We start from the raw sequence: 23,889 nt of genomic DNA, 5'->3' as shown, positions 1-23,889 counted from the left end.
AGGATATTTTTCTTCCCTTTATTTTTCTGAACAAATTGTTCATCGATTTTTGCATACTATGAATGGTTCTGAAAATCTCTTTAGAAAATGACATAGATTTCTTATGAGATTTCTTTTTTTCTTATAAAAACGTTATTTAGAAGAATTTTTTTAAGAACCTTTGCGCAATCCGTTTCTGGGTACTCCTGATTTTTATTCAAGGTATATTCACGATATGCTGTGAAGTTAACCATGTTTTTTCATCATGAGAGAGATTAGAACACGACAAAATCACATGAGTAATATGCTGATTTGGTTTGCAAGAACTTATCAAAGAGTATCGATCATTCTTTTTAACATCACAATTGCGAGAAGTCACATTTTCTTGTCTTAGTGTTTTCAGTTGACATTCCATATTTTCAATCTTTTTAATCCACATTTCCTTTTCCAGTTGAAAATTTTTCTTAATCAAGTAGAGATGTTTGGCCAAGAGAACGAACTTTTCTTCTGGAGAAGTTTGATTGTTTATCATGGAATAATCAGAGCTGTCGGAAGAACAAGGGTGATTATCAGCAAAATAAGTGAGAGAACTTTCACATGAGGGACCAACTGGATGATCTTTCAGATGAAAGTGATTCATATGAGGGACCAAGTGTTGATGAGGAAGCCTCAATGTATATCATACTCTTTGACGATGTCATAAAGAACAAAGGGTCAACAGCTTGTTTGATATCTAACTCCTCTATGTCATGAAAACAGGAAACTGAAGAAGCTCTTTAAAGGATATGATTGTGGATATAAACTTTTACAATCCATCCTTAAACATAGCGATGAAGAAGTGTATTCAAAATATACTGAATGTGAAAACCTTCAAAAGAAATTTTGTGTATTGAAAGAAAAACTTACAGAATCTGAAGCAAGGTATGACTCTCAACAGAAATGCTTTAATGACAGAGAAAGTCTTTTTCTTGCCAAAGAAAAACAATTGGAAGATGATCTAGCCACGGCTGTAAACAAGGTAAAATCACTAGATGAGAATCTGAAAAGATTCGATGTTAGCTCTACAAAATTATCTTCTATGCTAGGAGCATGTAAAGAACATCGTGATACACGTGGTATGGGCTATAAAGGAATAGACGTTCCAAGCACTAGTAAGATCAAGTTTGTCTGTGCTAAAGAAAATTCTCTATGCGTAAATCACCTATTGCAGTTGATGTCTCTATGAAGAAAGACTGTCAATATTCAAAAACAGGTCATAGGAGAGCAGTCAAAAACCCCTTCTTGAATTGTTACTATTGTGGAAACAAAGGTCACGTTGAAAGGAAATGTCGTTTTCATATTAGAAATGAAAAACTTCATAAAATTATTGTATGGATGTCTAAAGAAGTAATCAAACCTACTTCTCTCCATGCTGAAAACATTCTAGTCTCAAACCGGAAAGAGTACTGTGATAAGTTCTCTCCTGGTTGTATGTATGACAAAAATTCTGTCCACAATCGTAAAGGGAAGAATGTCATACGGACGACTAATTTTTTTGATGTCCCAATAAAGGGAAAAAGCCATCAAAGGAAGAAGAATGTTTCAAAATCCTTTCCTATTGGAAAAGAAAACACTGGATCCAGAATGTCTGCCCCTGACTATATTCACATCAACAATCAGGCTGTAGACCTAAGAACCTATATAAATGGACTCAAGCGAAAAATCAAAAAACTAAGGAAGGAAGCATCTTCAGGTACGTTCTGTCTTCCGTGTGATATTTCTCTTGAGACTAATCCTGTTGGCCTTTCTGATGATTCTTATAAGAGGAAGAAGGAAAATGTTAATGAGCTATATGCTCAGACCAAAACTTGACCATCCTTCTCTGTGCATTCTCTTCGAAACCATGAGGATGCATATAGGTCTCAAGAAGCGGTTCTTCTTGACAAATTGGTTATTGTAGTATTTTTTCAATCCTTAATTGAATCTTGCTCCCACTATCTCCTCTTGAGGAAATATGTTTGATCTCTAAAAAAACTCGTAAGAAAACATGCTCTGTTGTGTAACTGAAGTGTCAATCTCCAGTTTTTCTCTTGACAATTAAATTGTTGTCCTTCAACAATAATCTTATGTTCTTTTGAATTGAGATTCTTTTTATCAAGACTGATTCCATTAAAGCTTCCTTATTTTTAAGGCTCCATTGTTTTGTTGGTTTTTTGAACTTGGTTCATAACCCTGAGCGTTTGTATACCTGGCCCATGACCAATCGTTAACGAGTAACCCTAGGGTTTCCTTATGCGTATCTCATACATATAATATATATCATGAACTTTTCGTTGATATATAATCGTTCGGTAACGTCAATAGTCTCTGAGAGATAATGGTGCATACTATGGATGGATGCAAAAAGGAAGTCAATAATGAAGAAATCAACATTGTTGAGTTTTATGAGAACCCTGTTCTCATAAATTGCTATCATGCAATTGATCATGAAGATAATCAACAAGTTCAGATGTCACAATAGCTGGTTGGAAATCTTCTTTAAGATTTTAGGATTATGCGTGATCAATTTGCAATTGCTGTAAAGAATCTTGAGTTTCTGAAGATCAAACTGGAGGAAGCAAATGAGAAACTTGTCTGTGTTCGATCTATAATCGCATAGCTCGGCTAATAGTTCTTTTTATTTGTCTAGGAAATCTTCTTATGATTATTTTATTCTTGTATTTTTAGGAAGAATAACTAGAGTTTGGAATAGCCATTATTGTGATTACACATAGCTATGTCCAATGTTTTTTAGATTTATTTGTTTAAATTCTAAAGTTTGTTTGGAAGATGATTTTTGCAGTATTAATCTTTATGGTTTTGTATATTGAAATTTGCTATGGGATATGTGTTTGCGTCCGTGAACTATGATTGTCCCATACTTTGTCAAAAGTTATCTCTTTCACATGTCGATATGCATGTATTGTTAAAAGATCGATGAACTTTTGACAAACAAAAATTAAACCTATTATGTCATTATGCAAATAATTGATGGAAGATAAGATGATTTTTTTTTTACAAAGATTATGTCTATTATACGTCGTTATGCAAATAGTGATGAAAATAGAATGAATCTGGTTTTCACACTACAAATACAAATACATCTGGTAGAATTAATGTGTAGTTCACACTACAAATACATCTGATTTTCGGATCATTATGTAAGGGGGAGTGGTTTTCATGTTGAGATGAAAGTATTGACTAAGGGGGAGTGATACATATCACCATAGTATTGTTGTCAAAGTTGTGATACAATTGAACTTTGATGTTGTGTAATAATACTATGACATTGTGTAACAATGATTGAGAGCTTGTATTTTCTCATTGTTATGGCTACGGATTTTCAACAATGGTGATGCTAAACTTACAACCTTTGGAATCATTGGAGTACTTCGAAGTGACGAAGATTTAGAGTAATGTTGAAGAACCAAGGATATCATGTATGTGGACGAGAAGCTACAAAGTTTTACTTATTTTGTAATCCATATGTATTGATAGTTTTGTCACTCAAATTTAGTTGAGATAGACTTGAACTTATCTATCACTCAAATTTAGTAGATAGACTTTTGAGTGATAGATAAGTTCAAGTCTCCACATACCATATAGTCGATGAAGATCCACTGGTTCCTTGAGTAGTTCTTCGTCTTCATATGATGATCGCGATGGAGTCTGGAGATCAACTACACTTACTATCCTAGTCCGAGACTTTAGCTATAAGTAGACTAGAAATCAAGACATTTAATTTTGACAAATAAATTTGACAAAAAATCTTGAGATAGAAACGCTTGCGAGTTCGACCGAGCTATGCTCTAACAATCTCCCCCTTTGTCACTCAAAAGTCAAGTATCCACATACCTTTTAGTCGATGAAGATCCACCAGTTCCTTGAGCAGTCTTTCGTCTTGTATGATGATCGCCATGGAGTTCTTGAGCTCAACTACACTTTCTATCCTAGTACGAGACCTTAGCTATAGTAGACTAGAAATCAAGATTTATAGTTTTGATCACTAACATTGACAAACATGCTTGAGATAGCACCATATGTGAGGTCGACCGAGCAATGCTCTAACAATCTCCCCCTTTGTCAATTTTAGTGACAAAACTATTAATACATATGGAATACAAAAATAAATACATAAACTTTTGTATCTCCTATTCCACATACCTAATCTTCAACATTACTCGAAATCTTCGTCACTTCCAAGTACTCCAATGATCCCAAAGGTTGTAAGTTCAACATCATCGTTGTTGAAAATCCTTAGCTATAACAATGAGAAAACAAAGTTCTCGATCATTGTTATACAGTGTCATAGTATCATTACACAGTATCAAAGTTCAATTGTATCACAACTTTGACAACAATACTATGGTAATATTATCACTCCTCCTTAATCAATACTCCATCTCACATGGAAACCACTCCCCCTTACATAATGATCCGAAAACCATATGTATTTCTAGTGTGAACTATATATTAATTCTCCCCCTTTTTGTCAATAAAATTGGCAAAGGTACAAGAACGGGATCCTAATAAATTTTTCGTAAGAGACATTTCATGACCAAAGGAAGCACATATCAACTTGTTTAGATGAAATCATAAAGCCGAAGCTAAATGCATTCATCAAGGAGTTTATAAAGATACAAGATAACCCCTATAATATCCCACAGCCGCATCCCCACAAAGATTTGGCAATTAAGCACAAGTTCAAAAGAACTCTCCCCCATTTGATGTCATTATCGAAAGAACAACAAGATCGACCTTAATTTCGAAAGAAAAGAAGGATTTTTTTGGACATAACAAATCACATACGAGTATGAATTTGAATCCAAAAATACTCAATTAAATTAACCAAAAGAGAACCTATGATTCATTTAATCGGAAGTGCTCAAAATAAGTGAACTTATGGAGATTCAAAAATACTCAATTAGATTAATCACAAGAGAACCCATAATTAATCTAATCGTAATATACAACCAAATTAACCACAAAAAGTAATCAATTTAATTGGTCATGCTCAATCTTTAAGGATTCTCACGGAGCAACAACTAAGTTAATACAATCAACTCAATCGTTAGTGCTCAACACAAGAAAACTTACAGAGCCTCACAGTAATACATAAAAGATTATGGATCAGGGAAGATCAATACTGCGGAATACACAAGGATTCATTCTATTTTCCATCATTGTTCGCATAACGATATACAATAGACATAATCCTTGTAAACAAAAGATTTTAACCTATCTTCCATCAATAATTGACATAATAGGCTTAACTTTTGTATTTGTCAAAAGTCTATTCATTCTTTTATCAATACGTGAATATCGACTTACGAAAGACTTTACTTTTGACAAAGTATGGGACAATCATAGTTCACGGACGCAAACACACATATCCCATAACACATTGCAATATATAAAACCATAAGGATTTAATACTGCAAAAATCATCTTCCAAACAATTTTTTAGAATTTAAACAAATAAACCTAAAAACATGAAGATGAAAACGTTGGACATAGCTATGAGTAATCACAATAATGGCTATTCCAAACTCTAGTTATTCTTCTAAATAAAACAAGAAAAATTGAAGTTTTACTAGGCAAATAAATCAAAACATAATTCACTTATAATCTTCATCATCATCGGAAATACTCCAAGATGCTTGAATCATGTTCAATTCTTCCCTGAGCTCGGGAAACTTAGTTGCAAACAAAGACAATTGTTCTTTCACACACTTCACCCTTGAATTCACTTTACACATTCCCTTGTGAATTTTTTGAAGAAGACTCAAGGTGGTAGGGTCACAACTGTCAAGAGAAGCATCTCTTTGTCTTTTGCACACATTCTCCCCAATGCGTCTGAAGGTACATGGACGAACCGGTTTGGGAACCCCGAGAGAGTTTCCAATTGAATCAAAACCACGATCACGACAAATTTAACCAATCAAGCAAGGGTAACCTAACATTTTGACGGGTGAAGTCATCAAAACCATTTGAAAAATGATAAAACCACAGATATCGAGACTTGGAAGACCCGATTCAAGGTAATAGACCAATTCCGCAAACTCATGACTTCACCAAGAATTCTCAATCGTGGAGGGACAAAGATTGGATATATCAAGTTTTCCGAATGCCATCAATGCAATACTAAGATCATTGGTAGGAAACTTTCCCTGATTCCAAGCGACCTTCTTGCCACAAAGCCCAACAGAGATGTCATCACAGATGGACGCTCTTCACATGGTCTAGGAAGACGTATGTTTCCCAACGGAATTTTGGTAATCTTTTAAATTAATTCTCTATCAACAAGAAATATTTCTCTATTTATCATGGATTTGAATTCCATCTTATTGATATAGACATCATGAATGTTGGCATAGAAAATTCTTGTGAGAGAATCAAATCCTTGACCATGACCATCAAAGATGTTTCCAGTATTGATTTTTTTAAAGCAAACTAAATCCTCTTCATGTCCACTAGATAGATCCAATTTCTTTTTTAGAATAAAACTTTTAGATGAAATCTTTTCAAAAACTCTAGCACAAGAATCATTCACAAACCTAATTCTAAGAGAATTTTGGTCACAAGGTAAATCCATGCTAGAGGCACTTAAGCTTTTTGAGTCTTTAGAAGTCATCATGAGATCTAGAAAATTGAAGAAACCAAGAGGAATTTACTTACTTGGAATGAACCTTGAACACCCTTTCTTTTAATTTTTCCAAGGAGGTTCCAATGGAGGAAACACAAAAACCCTAGAGGTTCTCGTACGGGGACTGATGAGATGAAGAAGAGGGTGCGCGAACTTCTTCTTTATAAGACCTAATCATGGGCTTGGACCCGTTTGTGAACCGCGACCCACAAAAAAAAAGTGGGGTTTTCTTAGACGTTTGCACATCAAAGGTTATGCATCCCGTAACAAGATGGATGCAGTAGAAAGCTTTATTTGGTACTCTAAAATAATAACAAAACTGTACACATCTCAAACCATTTCTTGCCCCATTCCAAGATATATACAAAGGGGTAGTGCCATGCTTGTTACCAAGAGGAATAATGTGCAGAGGGATTCTCATGCGACATTTCTGGTTGATATGTGTGAACATACCCCGTGATATAATCAACGTAATGATGATAACTAGGGCAGTCAGAGCTTCCTATCCTTCGTTTGATCTGAATAGAAGGAAGATTCTTCTGATTCCTAGGCTGTACAATATTATTCAATGATTTAACATGTATAGAACCTTTTTCGGATTGATTCTTAGGTTTAACAGACTTGATTTTTTCTAAGAATTTAAAAACGCTTTCGAATGCTCTGAATAGATCTCTGTTAATTGATCCATTATGATAGTATTCCTCAAAGAGATTAAGAGTTAGTCTAGTGAGGTTCCGTATCCTTGAGCGTGACGAACGTTTCCTCAATCTTTCCTTCTTTTTATTTTTTCCTTTGGATTGATTCTCATCATATAAAATTTCCCTTTTAGGTGAAATGAGATTATCATGTGAAACCGGAGGATTTATCTATAATAATCCTTGAGAAATCTTTAAGGAATTCTGGCGTGCGTTACAGAAGCTAAGAGCAACTTTCCCAAGGAAATTTCCCATAAGGAACTTTTAGGGATCAGTCAAACACAAACTTATCAGGTTTATAGTGTTTGCCTTCTCTGATACCAATTAAAAAAGCGGGGGTCAAACAACCACACCCAATATTTTGCTTAGCAATATGTATGGACAAACTCCAGTATACTTTCTAGAGAATCAACTAGACAGTCAGACTCAATCTAGATAAAAGTATATCAAAGAGTTATATATTTATTTTTCGATTCAATTCTTACTCAAGTAAATAGAATTCTGCGAGTCTAATTGAATACAAGAGAAAACACTTGAACGGTACCAAAGACCAATGTTCAAGTATCAATCAATTTCAATCAACAACCAAAAGTTGGATTTCCAATTGACTGATTCAAATGCACAACCTGTAATATTTCTATTATATAACAAAATATAATGCGGAAAGGAAATAACACAGACATTAGAATGTTGTTAACGAGGAAACCGAAAATGCAGAAAAACCCCGGGACCTAGTCCAGATTGAACACACACTGTATTAAGCCGCTACAGACACTAGCCTACTTCAAACTAACTTCGGTCTGGACTGTAGTTGAACCCCAATCAATATCACACTGATCCAAGGTACATTCATGCTCCTACGTCTCTGATCCCAGCAGGATGCTACGCACTTGATTCCCTTATCTAATCTCACCCACAACTAAGAGTTGCTACGACCCAAAGTCGAAGACTTTAATAAACAAATCTGTATCACACAGAAAAGTTTATAGTAATAGATAAATCTGTCTCCCACAGAAATACCTATGGTCGTGATCAATCATCCAACCCCCAAATTGGAAGGACAACTTGGACTCCTCCCATGGATAGACTGTTCATAGGTCTAACGGGAGACCAAGTACTGGAAGGAAAACTAATCGATGGTCAATTCAACAAACTTGCTTGGACACACATTGTTGATAATTTCAAGCAGAGTTTTGGTTCTTCTTTTACCAAGGATGTGTTGAAAAATCGTATGAAAACTTTGAAGAAGAACTATGTTGCTGTGAGTACTCTTAGAGGTCAAAGTGGATTTGGATGGGATCAGTCGCGAGAAATTGTGGTTGCTGATGATGTTGTATGGGATGATTATATCAAGGTTTGTAATTTATGTTTTTCGTCAACAATTGAATGAATTTTGATTTTCGTTTTGTATATAGAAGATATGCTAATAGGACAATTTTATAATTCCACTTGCAGAAGCATCCTGATGTCAAATGTTGGAGGACAAAGTCGCTTGCTCACTTTGATGAGTTAGCTATTTTATTTGGGGATAATAGGGCCAATGGAAGGTATATCCGCTGTAGGAATGACAATACTGTGCACGATGATGATGACCATGATAATGAAAATTTAGATAACACACAATCTCCAGACCGTTTTACAAATGGTACTCAAGAACAGAATGAAAATGGATATAAAGATAAGGCTGAGGACTTCCATACATCTGACACTCAAAAAAGGGCTCGAGCTTCAACAGGTATGAATTCACGTCCTTTTAGAAAAACCAAAAAGAGTACAAGAGAAGGAATGGTAGACGCAATTCAGGTAATGGCAGCGTCTGTGAACAATGTCGCGACCAAGAAAGAAGAAAAAAAAATTCATCATCTTTAGAGGGAAGTTTAGTGTCCGCACTCGAGGATGTACCAAATTTGGATGATGATACTTTTGTGCAGGCGCTAGATTTATTGGAAGATGAAAAGAAAGCTAAGATTTTCATTGCATTTACTGGGAACAGGAAACGACAGTGGTTGTTATCGAAGCTCAATATTCCCGCATATTATCCTTGTACTTTAAGTGACTAGGTGTCTGATAGAGTGAAGTTTGGTCACATATTATTCTGTCAGGGATTTCGAATTACTAGGTTATGTTTAAGTTTCTTTTCGTTTAGTATCGTTTATGTCAGGATTTCGTTTGATTATGTTTAAGTTTATTTTGCTTTAGTAGTTTGTTTTAGAGATTCAATTTGGTTAATGTTTAAGTTTAGTGTTGTTATGGTACTGTAACAGTAGTTTTCCTTTCATTATTTATGAACTATGTTCCTGCTCGATGAATTAAATTGAAATGTTTTTATTTTTAATGTTTCCATGTTGATTTTTAATTTTCTGTGTGTTTTCTATTGGTACAATGATTTTTAATCTTCTATATTCTTTCTGTCGGTAGGTACACATATACGTACGATATCGTATAATGACGAGTTCTGACGATGAAGAAGATTTGGTAGTAGTTGTAACAGCATCCAGAACAACACTAATTGTTGTTTATTACCAATATTTTGTGGAGAAAACAATATGCCATGATTCAATTTTTAGTGGTGCAGCTCATGAAGTCTTAAATGTTCATGATGCACGATGTCAGGATAGTTTTCGTATGGAAAAACATGTTTTCTTAAGATTATGTAATATCTTGAAAGAAAAGGAGTTATTTCGTCATAGTAATGGAGTTCGTGTTGAAGAAAAAGTAGCAATTTTTATGCTTGCTGTTGGACATAATGAACGTAACAGGATACTTCAAGAGCGTTTTCAGCATTCAGGCGAGACAATTAGTAGACATTTTAATACAGTCTTGGATGCTATGGTTGCACTGGCGGATGATTTTCTTGTACCAGCAGGGCCTGATACCCCCACTGAAATCTTAGAAAACCCAAGATTTTATCCATACTTCAAGGTATGCATATCTTCAACCAAACTTTATCACATAAACTCAATTAGTTTTTGTTGTATATATAATTATGTTTGTATCCACAGCCAACTACTTTTTACTCATATTCTTTTCATTATAGGATTGTATAGGAGCCATTGATGGAACACAAATACCAGCAATGGTTGGTCTCGACGAACAAGTCCCTTTTTGGTGCAGAAAAGGGTTCATTTCGCAAAATGTTTTAGTAGCTTGTTCCTTTGACTTACAGTTTCAGTATGTTCTAGCTGGTTGGGAAGGCTCGGCTGCTGATTCACGCATACTAGATTCAGCTCTAACAAGATGCGATAGATTAATTGTGCCCAAAGGTATAACGTACTATCATATATTTTGCAAATTAGTAAATTGCTCACGCCCAAGGTTTAGGAGCTAAATTATGTGTTTGGAATTCATAGAGAAAGCGATGAATGATATAGATGGGGTTAAGTTTCAGATAGAGAAAGTTTGGCCCATAGTTTTTGTTCAAGTTGTGGGTGTAGTTTTTAATTGGATTTTCCTGGTGTTTGGGATTCTAGACACAAAAGTAAAATTTTGAAGCATGGCATCTAATGGTTATTGGTAATTATTTGTTTGTGTTTTTGTTCACTTCCCATGTCTCAGTTCAATGGTCTTCCGAGACCCACTTAATCTCATCTGTGTATCCATTTCATTATACTCGTGGGTGGATCTCAGAAAAGAGCTGATTGGTACAAGGGTTATTAAACCATATTATTTGTAAGCTTTACAAGGTATAGCTAATAACCCAGCCTTATTTCTGACAGCAGAAAAAAATTTCCTCCGCCAAACATGCTATAGATTTTTAGCACCGCATTGTAGTATCCAAACGGTAAACGAGTAAAATACCGACAGTAACAAGGGTTTTTGTTTTGGCAGTTACTGTTGGTTTTAGCACTGCATTGCAATAGCTGCCATTCCTATTCCTATTGTTGCAGGGAAAACTGTAGAATGTTTGTATTTCATTTTAGAATCCTATAAGCAGGGAAAGCTTGATTGATAACTTATCCTTTTTTTGGTTGTACAAGGAAATTTTATCTCGCTGATGCAGGATTCGCCAATATGCCGCAGTTTATTACTCCATATCGTGGTGTCCGTTATCACTTGAAGGAATTTGGTGGAAATCGTCCAAAAGATGCAAAGGAATTATTCAATCTCCGACATGCATCGTTACGAAATGCAATTGAACGTGCTATCGGTATACTTAAAAGACGCTTCACTATTTTGCAAGTTCAGCCTCAATATCCATTCGAATCACAAGTGAAAATTGTACTTGCATGTTGCATCCTTCATAACCATATCCGCAGAGAGTGCATTAATGACTTGATTTTCGATGATGAGAACTTACAAAACCTACTAGAAACCGATCCAAGAATGCAACAAGATAGTGAATGCTCTACACTTGGGAGAAATAGACAACGAGAAGTAGCTTCAGAACTTCGAACTTCAATTGCAGATGCAATGTGGAATGATTATCAGCGTCGCCGCCGCGGCTGACGTTTAATGTATTTCTTATTTTGTGAACATATTTGCCACCAGACCTGGATATTGTTATTTGCATATTGTTGTTTAAATTTGAAAGCGAAACAAACATGATTAGGATATTTGTTGGGTGATTCAGTTGTTAACCAAACAACTTCTATGTTAATCTGGGATAAGATAAAATTTGAGACAAACATCATTTAAGTTAACCAATTCCTAATTAGATAAAGGATATCTCTACGTAGGATATGTTGTTCCGTTTCCAAGCTGCCAAACAGACCCTATGAGTTTTTGTTCCGTCTTTTGATAAATCAAGGTGAACATGAACCAATTGATAAACCAGACTTATATTCCCGAAGAACATCCTAGTATTATCAATCACCTCACAACAATCTTAATCGACGCGGTGAAAGAAGATGTTGTGGAATCACAAACGATGAAACGAAGATGTTTGTGATTACTTTTATATCTTGCTTATCGGAGATATTAATCTCAATCCAATCCTTGCAATTGTACTCGTACGATAGAATATGCAAGATCAGATCACACAACTACGAGAAAGTAGTATCGGTATGGCTTCACAATCCCAATGAAGTCTTTAAGTCGTTAACCTGGTTTAGAAGAAGAAACCAAAGGTTAAAAGGAAAATCGACTCTATCTATGCAACTAGTATCACACAGAAGGTGTGGGGATTAGGTTTCCCAGTTGCTAGAGTTCTCCTTTATATAGTCTTTCAAATCAGGGTTTGGAATCAATGTTAGCTTGGTAACAAAGCATTCAATATTCAGCGTTAGATGAAAACCTGATTTAGATTCAAGCTAATATATTTCAACCGTTAGATCGAAAAGCCTAGCTTGTTACACACAAGTGAAATGTACGATTTTAGGTTTGTGTAACCGTACCCAAACATGTACATTTGTTGGTTCAATAGTAGTTAACCAAATGGTTAGCCATATGAGTACTTTCATATCAACCAATCTCTTCTTCACCATAACTAGTTCAAATGACTCAATGAACTAGTTAGATAGTTGTTTAATTGCAAAGAAATCTTATGTAACTACACAAGACACAATTAAAGCAAAAACGATTTGATTCACTCGAATCGGTTTATGAACTTTATAGCCACGGTTTGCAAATTTGCATTCCTTAATTTATATAAACGTGAGTTCACAAACAATCGTCTTTAGATATAACCTAACTCAAGTTCGCGGACTGGGTTCACGGACTTAAGTTCCCGGAAGGAGTTCTCAAACTCCAGCAGATTTTCTCGGGTCGAGAACTTATGCCAGTTCGCGGACTGAGTTCACGGCTCTTGTTCCGGTTCTTTTGATCAACAAAGTTCACAAACTTCGGTTCAAGGAATAAATAATTATACATATATGTGTTTCCACAACAATGCTTATATCCACCATTGGTTATATAATCTAAACTCTCATTTCAATCATTGAAACATTCTTCTATAATGTTATAATAGTCGTTAGACATAAAGAATCGACTATCGTCATCGAAGCCATTTTCAAAGTGATTGAAACATAACATGAATTTCGTCACTAGGTAAAGATAAGTTTGGCCAAAGCGAAAGCTTACCAACACATATTTCGAGAAATAGATAGGCGAGATAAACTCGGCTCGAAATAGCAAATGTGTATAATCAAAGTCTATATAGCACAACAACTCTTGTCTCAAGATAGGAGATAAAGTAGATAGACTTTTGAGTGATAGATAAGTTCAAGTCTCCACATGACTTTTAGTCGATGAAGATCCACCAGTTCCTTGAGCAGTCCTTCATATTTTATGATGATCGCCATGGATTTATTGAGCTCAACTACACTTTCTATCCTAGTCCGAGACCTTATCTATAGTAGACTAGAAATCAAGACTTATAGTTTTGATCACTAACATTGACAAACATGCTTGAGATAGCAACGCGTGCGAGGTCGACCGAGCAATGCTCTAACCGCTTTGTTGGTTTTTTGAACTTGGTTCATAACCCTGAGCGTTTGTATACCTGGCCCATGACCAATTGTTAACGAGTAACCCTAGTGTTTTCTTATGCGTATCTCTCTTTCTCACACATACACACACACACACAAACACACATACACACACACACACACACATATATATATATATATATATTATGAACTTTTCGTTGATATATACTAGTTCGGTAACGTAAATAGTCTCTGAGAGATAATGGTGCATACTATGGATGGATGCAAAGAGGAATTCACTAATGAAGAAATCAACATTGCTGAGTTTTATGAGAACCCTGTTCTCATAAATTGCTATCATGCAATTGATCATGAAGACAGTCAACCAGTTCAGATGTCACAACAGCTGGTTGGAAATCTTCTTCAAGATTTTAGGATTATGCGTGATCAATTTGCAATTGCTGTAAAGAATCTTGAGTTTCTGAAGATCAAACTGGAGGAAGAAAATGAGGAACTTTTCTGTGTTGGATCTCTAATCGCACAACTTGGTTAATAGTTATTTTTATTTGTTTAGGAAATCTTCTTATGATAATTTTATTCTTTTGTTTTTAGGAAGAATAACTAGAGTTTGGAATAGCCATTATTGTGATTACCCATAACTATGTCCAATGTTTTTCATCTTCAATGATTTTTAGATTTATTTGTTTAAATTATAAAGTTTGTTTGGAAGATGATTTTTGCAGTATTAATCTTTATAGTTTTATATATTGCAATATGCTATGGGATATGTATTTGCGTCCGTGAACTATGATTGTCCCATACTTTGTCAAAAGTTATCTCTTTCATATGTCGATATGCATGTATTGATAAAATATCGATGAACTTTTGACAAACAAAAATTGAACTTATTGTGTCATTATGCAAATAATTGATGGAAGATAGGATGAATATTTGTTTACAAAGATTATGTCTATTATATGTCGTTATGCAAATAGTGATAAAAATAGAATGAATCTTTGTCTATTCCGCAGTATTGATCTTCCCTGATCCATATTTTATGTAAATAATGTGTGGCTCCGTAAGTTCTCTTATGTGAGCATTTCCAACTAGATTAATCATGAATTCTTTTGTGGTTAATTTGGTTGAGTATTCCGATTAAATTAATCATGGGTTCTCTTGTGGTTAGTTTAGTTGAGAATTTTTGGATAAAAAATCATTTCCTTTATGATTTTTAATGTCCAAAGAAATCCTTCTTTTCTTGTAAAAAGTAAGGTCGCTCTTGTTGTTCTTTAGGGAATGACATTTTATGGGGAGAGTTCTTTTTGAACTTGCGCTTAATTTCCATATCTTTATGGGGAGTGCGGCTGTGGAATATTATAGGGGTTATCTTGTATCTTTATAAACTCCTTGATGAATGCATTTAGCTTTGGCTTTATGATTGCATCTAAACAAGTTGATATGTGCTTTTCTTTGGTCTTGAAGCATCTCCATGGAAATTTCATCAGGATCCCACTAGTTTTCGTACCTTTGCCAATTTTATTGACAAAAAGAGGGAGAATTATTGTGTAATTCACACTACAAATACATCTGGTTTCCGGATCATTATGTAAGGGGGAGTGGTTTTCATGTTGAGATGAAAGTATTTACTAAGGGGGAGTGATGCATATCACCATAGTATTGTTGTCAAAGTTGTGATACACTTGAACTTTGATGTTGTATAATAATACTATGACACTGTGTAACAATGATTGAGAGCTTGTGTTTTCTCATTGTTATGGCTACGGATTTTCAACAATGATGATGTTGAACTTACAACCTTTGGAATCATTGGAGTACTTGGAAGTGACGAAGATTTCGAGTAATGTTGAAGAACCAAGGAGATCATGCATGTGGACGAGAAGTTACAAAGTTTTACTTATTTTCTAATCCACATGCATTGATAGTTTTGTCACTAAAATGGACAAATGGGGAGATTGTTAGAGCATTGCTCGGTCGAACTCGCAAGCGTTGCTATCTCAAACTTGTTTGTCAAAACTATATGTCTTGATTCTAGTCTACTTATAGCTAAAATCTCAGACTAGGATAGTTAAATGTAGTTGATCTCCAGACTCCATCGCGATCATCATATGAAGACGAAGAACTACTCAAGGAACCAGTGGAGCTTCATCAACTGCTGGGATCAGAGACATAAGGAGCGCAACTGTACCTTGGATCAGTATGAGATTGATTGGGGTTCCACTACAGTCCAGACTGAAGTTAGTTTGTAGTAGGCTAGTGTCTGTAGCGGCTTAATACAATGTGTGTTCAATCTGGACTAGGTCACGGGATTTTTCTGCATTTGCGGTTTCCTCGTTAACAAAACTTCTGGTGCCTGTGTTATTTCTTTTCCGCATTATATTTTGTTATATAATAGAAATATCACAGGTTGTGCGTTGTATCGATCAATTGTGAAGTCCAATCTTTGGTTGTTGATTGAAATTGATTGATCCTTGGATAATGGTCTTTGGTACTGTCCAAGTTATTTCTCTTGTATTCAATTAGACTCGCAGATTTCTGTTTGCTTGAGTAAGGATTGAATCGAGAAATTGAGATATTAAATCTTTGATATATAGATTGAGTCTAACTGTCTAGTTGATTCTCTTGAAAGTATATTGGAGTTAGTCCATACAGATTGCTAAGCGAAATATTGGGTTTGGTTGTTAGACCCACGCCTTTTCAACTAGGACTGGTACGAAGGATATCTTCCAGAACCGATCCTTAATGTAACCAATTAAATGATTTTCTATTCAGCTATTAATTAAAGGTTTGGATAGTTATGGGAAGTACAGTTTGGTTAATATGGAAGGTTCACAAGATGTCGAGATAGTATTTGAGCATGTGTTAAACTCTTATTACTTAATGTTCGAGTATTTTCCTTGACACTCAAGGTGTGATCCCGAATAAGGATATTCTAAAATATCTTTTTGATATTCGAAATTAATATGTTATTCATATCCCGGTTATTATACTAGTAAAGTATACGATATCTGGTAGATAATATTTAGTTGTCATCCAAGAGAGATTTCAGTATATTAGTTGGATTACTGTTAGATTGTTACAAAACCGAAAATATACCGATAGTTTTTTCGGATTTGGAAATTGCATTGCTATCCAAACTACCTTGGTCATTATAAAAAATGAAGTTTGTCATTCTTATAAATTTATCCCTTGGACGCACCGATCTAACCGATTATGCGGGAAAGCCACTGGAATATTCTTATAATAGTGTTTTCGAGAGGAGGGTATCCTAATTAGGTGATTTAAAGACTTTTGTGGGATAAAAGAAGCACCAGTAGTACCGTTGGTGGAAACTAGATTCATATTGTTTATTTAGTTTCCAATTATTGATCTGATTGACTAATGGTAAAATTGAACCTTGATAGATCTAGTTTGTTTATTCCGTGATCCTTCTCTTCTAATATAAGGTCACTCAAACTAGTTCAAGAATCAAATATTTCAAATATGATCTTTTGATCCAAGATTTGAAGATAAGACTCTTAATCATCCATTGTTAACACACTCAATTTTGTGCATGATCGATCATTAATGAAATCAAGTTGTTTGTGCAGGTACTTTGAAGACTGAAGATTGAATACTAGAATGCTTGTTTTTGGTATTTTGATCTTTGTGATAACTTCGTGCACATTTGGTTGACTGGGATCTGACAAGTTTGTTTATCTCGTTATTGATGGTGAGTTTTTGACAAGGGAATTTGTAGTAATTATCTTTGCCCTAATTTTAAAAATATAATGAAAATCCTTAACATGGTATCAGGATTAGAGAATCCATATTAAAAAATTTGTATTTCGCAAGAGAATTAATAAAGCGTAATTCAATCAACGGACTCTGTAGTTTTGTGGATACTATAAATGTGTATAAGTATGCCAATTTTCAGGGCTTTCAACAACAGAAACCTTGTTATTTCATGTGCACCAACATATACACATTTTTATGCCATATAAATGGCATTATTTATATTCAGAATATGATTTGACTCCATTCCTGAATTAACATGCTACTGAAAGTATTATATTTAGAACATAGTCATATAATATCGCCTCAAGTTGCAAACTCCCACGGACGAGTTCCTTGAACATACTATAACGACGCTATCATATTCAAATTTGTACTAGAATAACATTATACTTCAAATCTAGGCCCGACACATCGCCATAAACTAAAACCCTAGATAGCAGCCATACAATGATCAAATCATAATTAATAACGTAATGATTGTAGCACATTTTCTAGGCATGGCCAAGCCCATCGCATATACTGCATATCTCATAATGCCTTAGCTCAGTATGGATAAGGCCATAATACAACTGTTGCAGCTCGTATCACTTCAATTAAAACGAGAATGGACTAATGGCATATTTGGAATCAACCCAAAGCAATCGGACAAGTCCATGGCATAGCCGATAACAACTTGGAAAACTATGGCCGGAATTGTGGCATAGCCGCCATTGCATCCATAAGCCATGGAGCATGGCCAAAATACAAACCCTAAGTTGGCCTAGCCATTGGCCATCTTCATGGCATGGATTTTCCTACTCAATGCAACTTCGTCGGAATGTTTTGGTAAAGGCCGGGGGAGCTGCGACAATATAGTACCTTGGCTAACCACGACCAAGGTCATGACATGAGAGTTACGGCAATATCGGACCTTGGCCAGCCATGGCCACGACAACTGTGACACTATCAGACTTTGACCAACCGTGGCCAAGGTTATTGAGATATTATTGGACCTTGGCCAGCTATGGCCAAGGCTGTTGCGATATTGAAAGACATTGGCCATTGCGACATCATAAGACCTTGGCTAGCCGTGGCCAAGGACGCTGCAACTTTATTAGATCTTGGTGAAAAATCAGGGGTCTAACAACCACACCCAATATTTCTCTTAGCAATCTGTATGGACTAACTCCAATATACTTTCAAGAGAATCAACTAGACAGTCAGACTCAATCTTAGGAAAAGTATATCAAAGATTTATATCTCTATTTCTCAATTCAATATGCAATCAAACAAATAGGAATTTGCGAGCCCGATTGAACATAAAAAATAAATTGGAGGTATCAAAAACCAATATCCAAGTGTCAATCAATTTAATCAACAACCAAAGGTTGGATTCACAATTGATTGAACTTACGCACAGCCTGTGATATTTCAATTATATAAACAAATATAATCCGGAAAAGAAATAATACATACACCAGAAGTTTTGTTAACGAGAAAATCGCAAATGCAGAAAAACCTCGGGACCTAGTCCAGATTTGAACACCACACTGTATTAAGCCGCTACAAACACTAGCCTACTTCAAGTTAACTTCGGACTGGAATATAGTTGAGCCCTAACCAATCTCATGCTGATCAAGGTACAGTTGCGCTCCTTACATCTCTGAATCCCAGCAGGACTCTACGAACTTGATTCCCTTAGCTGATCTAACCCACAACTAAGAGTTTCTACGACCCAAAGTCGAAGACTTGATAAACCAATCTGTCTCACACAGAAAAGTCTATTGAATAGATAAATCTGTCTCCCACAGATACACCTATAATTTTTGTTCCGTATTTTAATAAATCAAGGTGAACATGAACCAATTGATATACCAGACTTATATTCCCGAAGAACATCCTAGAAATATCAATCACCTCACAATAATCTTAATCGTGTGGTAGCGAAACAAGATATTGTGGAATCACAAACAATGAGACGAAGATGTTTGTGCTTATTTTTTATCTTGCCTATCAGATATTAAATCTCGAACAAATCTTAGAGAAGATAATACTCAATCACGATAGAGAACAACAAGATGAAAACACGCAACTACAGAGAAAATAGTTGTGTCTGGCTTCACAATCCCAATAAATTCTTCAAGTCTTTAACCTACAGGGTTTTAGAAAAACCTAAGGTTAAAAGAGAATCGACTCTAGTCGCAACTAGTATCACACAAGAGGAGTGGGGATTAGGTTTCCCAGTGGCTAGCGTTCTCCTTTATATAGTCTTCAAATAAGGATTTGCAATCAATGTTACCTTGGTAACAAAGCATTCAATATTCACCGTTAGATGAAAACTTGACTAGACTCAAGCTAATATCTTTCAACCGTTAGATCGAACTTATCTTTTTACACACAAATGAAAAGTGGCTTCATTTAGATATGAGTAACCATACCTAAACGTGTACACCTTTGTTGGCTTAATAATAGTTAACCGAAGTTATCCATATGAATATATTCATATCAACCTTATTCATCTTAACCATAACTAGTTCAAATGACTCAAATGAAACTAGTTCTAGATTTGTTCAATTGTTTATATTCTCATAGAAGTATACAAGACACAATTAAAGTAAAATCGATTTTGATTGACTCGAACCAATTCATGAACATTATAGCCACGGTTTGCAAAAGATTGCATTCCTTAATATATAAATGTATTAGTTCATGAACAAACCGATTTTAGAACATAACCCACTCAAGTATGCAAACGGGTATGCATACTTAAGTAGTCGGACTTGGACTGTGTTCGCCAGTATGCAAACAGGTACGCATACTGTCGTACACTTCCAAGTTTCAGTTGAATCCAGTACGCATATTTGTACTATAGTACCCGGACTTCAACTGACTTTGCCAGTACGCGTACTGGGATGCATACTTTAGCTCCCGGACTTACCTGACCTCGCCAGTATGCATACAGGTATGCATACTACATTCAGGTCTTGGATCAACACATATGCAAGTACGCATACTGTGCACATAATCCAATTATGGTTAAGTGTCCTAAACTCCCATTTCAATTATTGAAACATTCTTAGAAGACGACAATAACTGTCTCACACAAACTATTAGCTTCAAAATAATTTTCAAGTGATTGAATGATCAATACAAAATATTCCAAGTCTACATCAAATGACTGTCTCACACAAATCTTGTAAGATGTTACCAAGTGATTTTCACATGATCGTGTTTTGACTTTCTTCAAGAATATAAGATGAACTTGGTTAAAGTGAAATCTTACCAACACATATTTCGAGAAATATGTAAGCGAGTTAAACTCAGCTCGAAATATCAAATGTGTATAATCGAAGTATATATAGCTATACGACTTTTGTCTCAAATAGGAGATAAAGTAGATATACTTTTAAGCGATAGGTGAGTTCAAGTCTCCACATACCTTTTGTTGATGAAGTTCCAAAAGCTCCCCTTAGTAGTTCTTCGTCTTCAATCAATGAACGTCGTGAAGTCTAATGCTAAACTACACTTTCTATCCTAATCCGAGACTTAGATATAAGTAGACTAGAAATCAATACTTATAGTTTTGGCAACTAAACCTGACAACAATCTTGAGATAGCAACGCTTGCGAGTTCGACCAAGCAGTGCTCTAACACTTGGCCAGCCAAGGCCAAGGCCATAACACATGAGCCGAGATTTTATGAGACCTTGGAAAGCTATGGCCAAGTCCATATACGCATTATTTTACCCTACAAGGCATCAACATGTTGTGTCCAATCTCGTGAAACCCTAATACGCCATTAGGGGTCATGGCCAATCAGCGGCCTAAAAAGTATCCGATCTTATCTCATGCTCCATTGATGATTAACCTAGTTCCATTCTAAATCCAACTCGGCTATCCTAGTTGAAATAAGAATCTCATTCCAATGGCCTTGGCCGAATTAAGGACAAATCTTAATTCTAGGTCATGGCCTATTCGTATCATTCATATGCATAATCGACCAATATCAAGCCATGGCCAAAAACACATTGTACCAACCTCTATGAATGAGTATAGCTAGACGTGATACAATGTCGCATATGTACTATAAAGGTCTATGGTCAAAAAGAGATCCGACAATTTTGGTCTTAATTAACGTAGGCGCGTTAAGCCATTTCTAAGGCCACATCGCGTTAGGCCAATTCTTAGCGCCACTTAGGTCTACAACGTGCCACACACCATCTTAGGTCAAAGACATGACACAACATCTCCCCTGTACTGTGGCTTGACTTATCTAGTTCATGGAAACGTTATGGCCCTACCATTCTTCTACCATCTATCATGGCCATGGAAAAGCACATTAAGCCGCTACAAAACCGCAGCTTGCCTAGCCAAAACGCCATTAAAGGCCATGGCACGCCAAACCTTAATATCGCATTAAGACACCATGCCATGCCAATAGCTCCAACTAGATATAATTTTAGTTGTGGCAGCTAAGACCAAGGCCATTGAGCCATCTTTTAGATCTCAGCTCATTAGGCAAATCATAACGACACTGCGGGCCATGGCGACGCCATTATAATCCACTAAGCCATTTGATATTCTATCACCATAAATAATCCATCCAAAGGCCATACGATAATTTAGCATTCCCATATCTTGCATAAAGATTATGGCCTGAAATATTTCTCTCAATCTTAGTTGTGATATAAAATGCGGACATAATATGCCACTTTTACGCCATTAGCATGCCATGCTAAATTATAACATCTTAACCAGCCACTAACGCGCCAAGCCATCCTCTAGCGCCTCAACAGGCCACGAACGTGCTAATATGCCACGGTTAGTCTTGGCTAAGTTTTTTTCACAAAAGCTCCGCCAAAATACGATTCAACATGCCTGTAAGGCATATGGCATATCAACGGCTATGATTTAGCCTAAATAAGATGAGATCCATAGATCATATAAAACACCTAAAAAACATAAAAATCCGTCACATGGGGGGATTCTTCATGAGGTATTGGCCTGGTGGTTTACGGAAACATGCGGCGTGAAAACACCCCATGTGAAAACTTAAAGTAGTGCTGTCGGTTATAGCAGTTTGAGAGATAATGGATATGGTGAAAAGGGGTTTTCCAGAAACTTTCCCTAAATTATCTCACCTCACCTCCATCATCTCCATGTTCTCCATCTCTCCACAACCTCACTACCTCCACTACTTACTACAAGAGCAATGTATTTTCAAATTACTATAAAAGGCTACTTAGCATATTCAGAAAACAAAACAAGCTTTCGTACCCAAAAAAGATATGTTATTCTTCATAATTTTTCAATACCCAAATACACCATTCAAAAACCACTGCAATTTCTCAAACTTTTTTGCTACCATCCCCTATGATCAACCCATCTTCCTCTCCTCGTGACTGAAACATGACGGAATGGCTATTATCGTAGTTTAGGCTTGTCATGTTTGATTTTGATTTTTGAACCTAAAAAGAAAGTACCACAACTGTGCATTTATTTTGCCTAGAATTCATTTTTAGGTACTAATAATTGGCGACCACGGTGGGAGATCAACCTCTCGGTCAAGAAATCAGAATTTTTCAATAAACTGAAAATCAGCTTTTCAACCTTTTGAAAGCATGGTAGAGCTTAGATCCCGTGCAAGGATGGATCCCAGTTCCAGAAATGCTGACGGTAAAATTCGGAAGACCCTCTTCAGAATGTTGCCCCAGAAGATAATGTTACTTATCCTACCAACGGTGCAGAAGATCCTCTCAACACCGAAGATGTCAGAAACGAGGAGGCGCCCCCGAGCATAACAGAATCGATGCGGAGACAAGATGACCTGGCTAAGACATAAACAACAATGGCGACTACTCAGACAGAAGTCCTCACATGCCTTAGAACTTTAACAGCGCAGTTAACTCTATGGAAACATCAAACTCAAGTCGAGCAAGTCCATAACATCTCCGGATCAGTCGCTGGAGCCAGTACTTCAAGGGAGCAGCCTCGAGAAAATGACGGTGTTGTATTGCCACACCGGAAAATAATAAACAACTGAATTTCATAACCCGACAAGATTTAGAGAAGCTTCTGCAGAATCGCGGAAAAGAAGAATCGTTACTATCCCACCATCATCAGCCGCCATATATGGAAGACGTCCAGAGGGCCCTTTACCAATAGGATACCTCTCTCCTACCTTTTCTGTAACACCCCGAAATTTTAGCATGGTGCACGCGCAAAGATGCGCCATGGCATGAGATGAAGCTTCAACCAAAGCTTCCGCTACGTAGTAAAAGGAACATTGGCTTAGGGCCAATGCGTTGACAATGTTCAGCAATCATGGCTGCACATTGGGTTGGCAGCGGACATCCATCATGGTTGAACATCGGGTTGTCAGTGGACATCCATCATGACTGGGCATCGTGTTG

The 23,889-nt window shown here is 36.1% G+C and overlaps 2 protein-coding genes across 2 annotated transcripts; both read left to right on the top strand.

The window, feature by feature from the left end:
* Positions 1 to 8,416: 8,416 nt before the first annotated feature.
* Positions 8,417 to 9,398, top strand: LOC113305605. The gene is made up of 3 exons (XM_026554623.1): positions 8,417 to 8,692; positions 8,794 to 9,141; positions 9,270 to 9,398. Exons 1-3 carry the CDS (start codon positions 8,417 to 8,419, stop codon positions 9,396 to 9,398), a joined length of 753 nt encoding a protein of 250 aa, XP_026410408.1.
* A 1,951-nt stretch (positions 9,399 to 11,349) lies between these two features.
* Positions 11,350 to 11,784, top strand: LOC113305604. Its single transcript, XM_026554622.1, has one exon. It carries the CDS (start codon positions 11,350 to 11,352, stop codon positions 11,782 to 11,784), a length of 435 nt encoding a protein of 144 aa, XP_026410407.1.
* The last annotated feature ends 12,105 nt before the right edge of the window (positions 11,785 to 23,889 follow it).

The sequence above is a fragment of the Papaver somniferum genome, chromosome 8 (genome assembly GCF_003573695.1).
Source record: "Papaver somniferum cultivar HN1 chromosome 8, ASM357369v1, whole genome shotgun sequence".
NCBI lineage: Eukaryota > Viridiplantae > Streptophyta > Magnoliopsida > Ranunculales > Papaveraceae > Papaver > Papaver somniferum.
This window is presented reverse-complemented; position numbering and strand designations above follow the sequence as displayed.

Coding starts and splice junctions, on each gene's coding strand:
- LOC113305605 (XM_026554623.1), top strand. CDS start 8,417: ATGGATAGACTGTTCATAGGTCTAACGGGAGACCAAGTACTGGAAGGA. Junction 8,693..8,793: donor TATGGGATGATTATATCAAG/GTTTGTAATTTA, acceptor TTCCACTTGCAG/AAGCATCCTGATGTCAAATG. Junction 9,142..9,269: donor GAATGGTAGACGCAATTCAG/GTAATGGCAGCG, acceptor ACTTTTGTGCAG/GCGCTAGATTTATTGGAAGA.
- LOC113305604 (XM_026554622.1), top strand. CDS start 11,350: ATGCCGCAGTTTATTACTCCATATCGTGGTGTCCGTTATCACTTGAAG.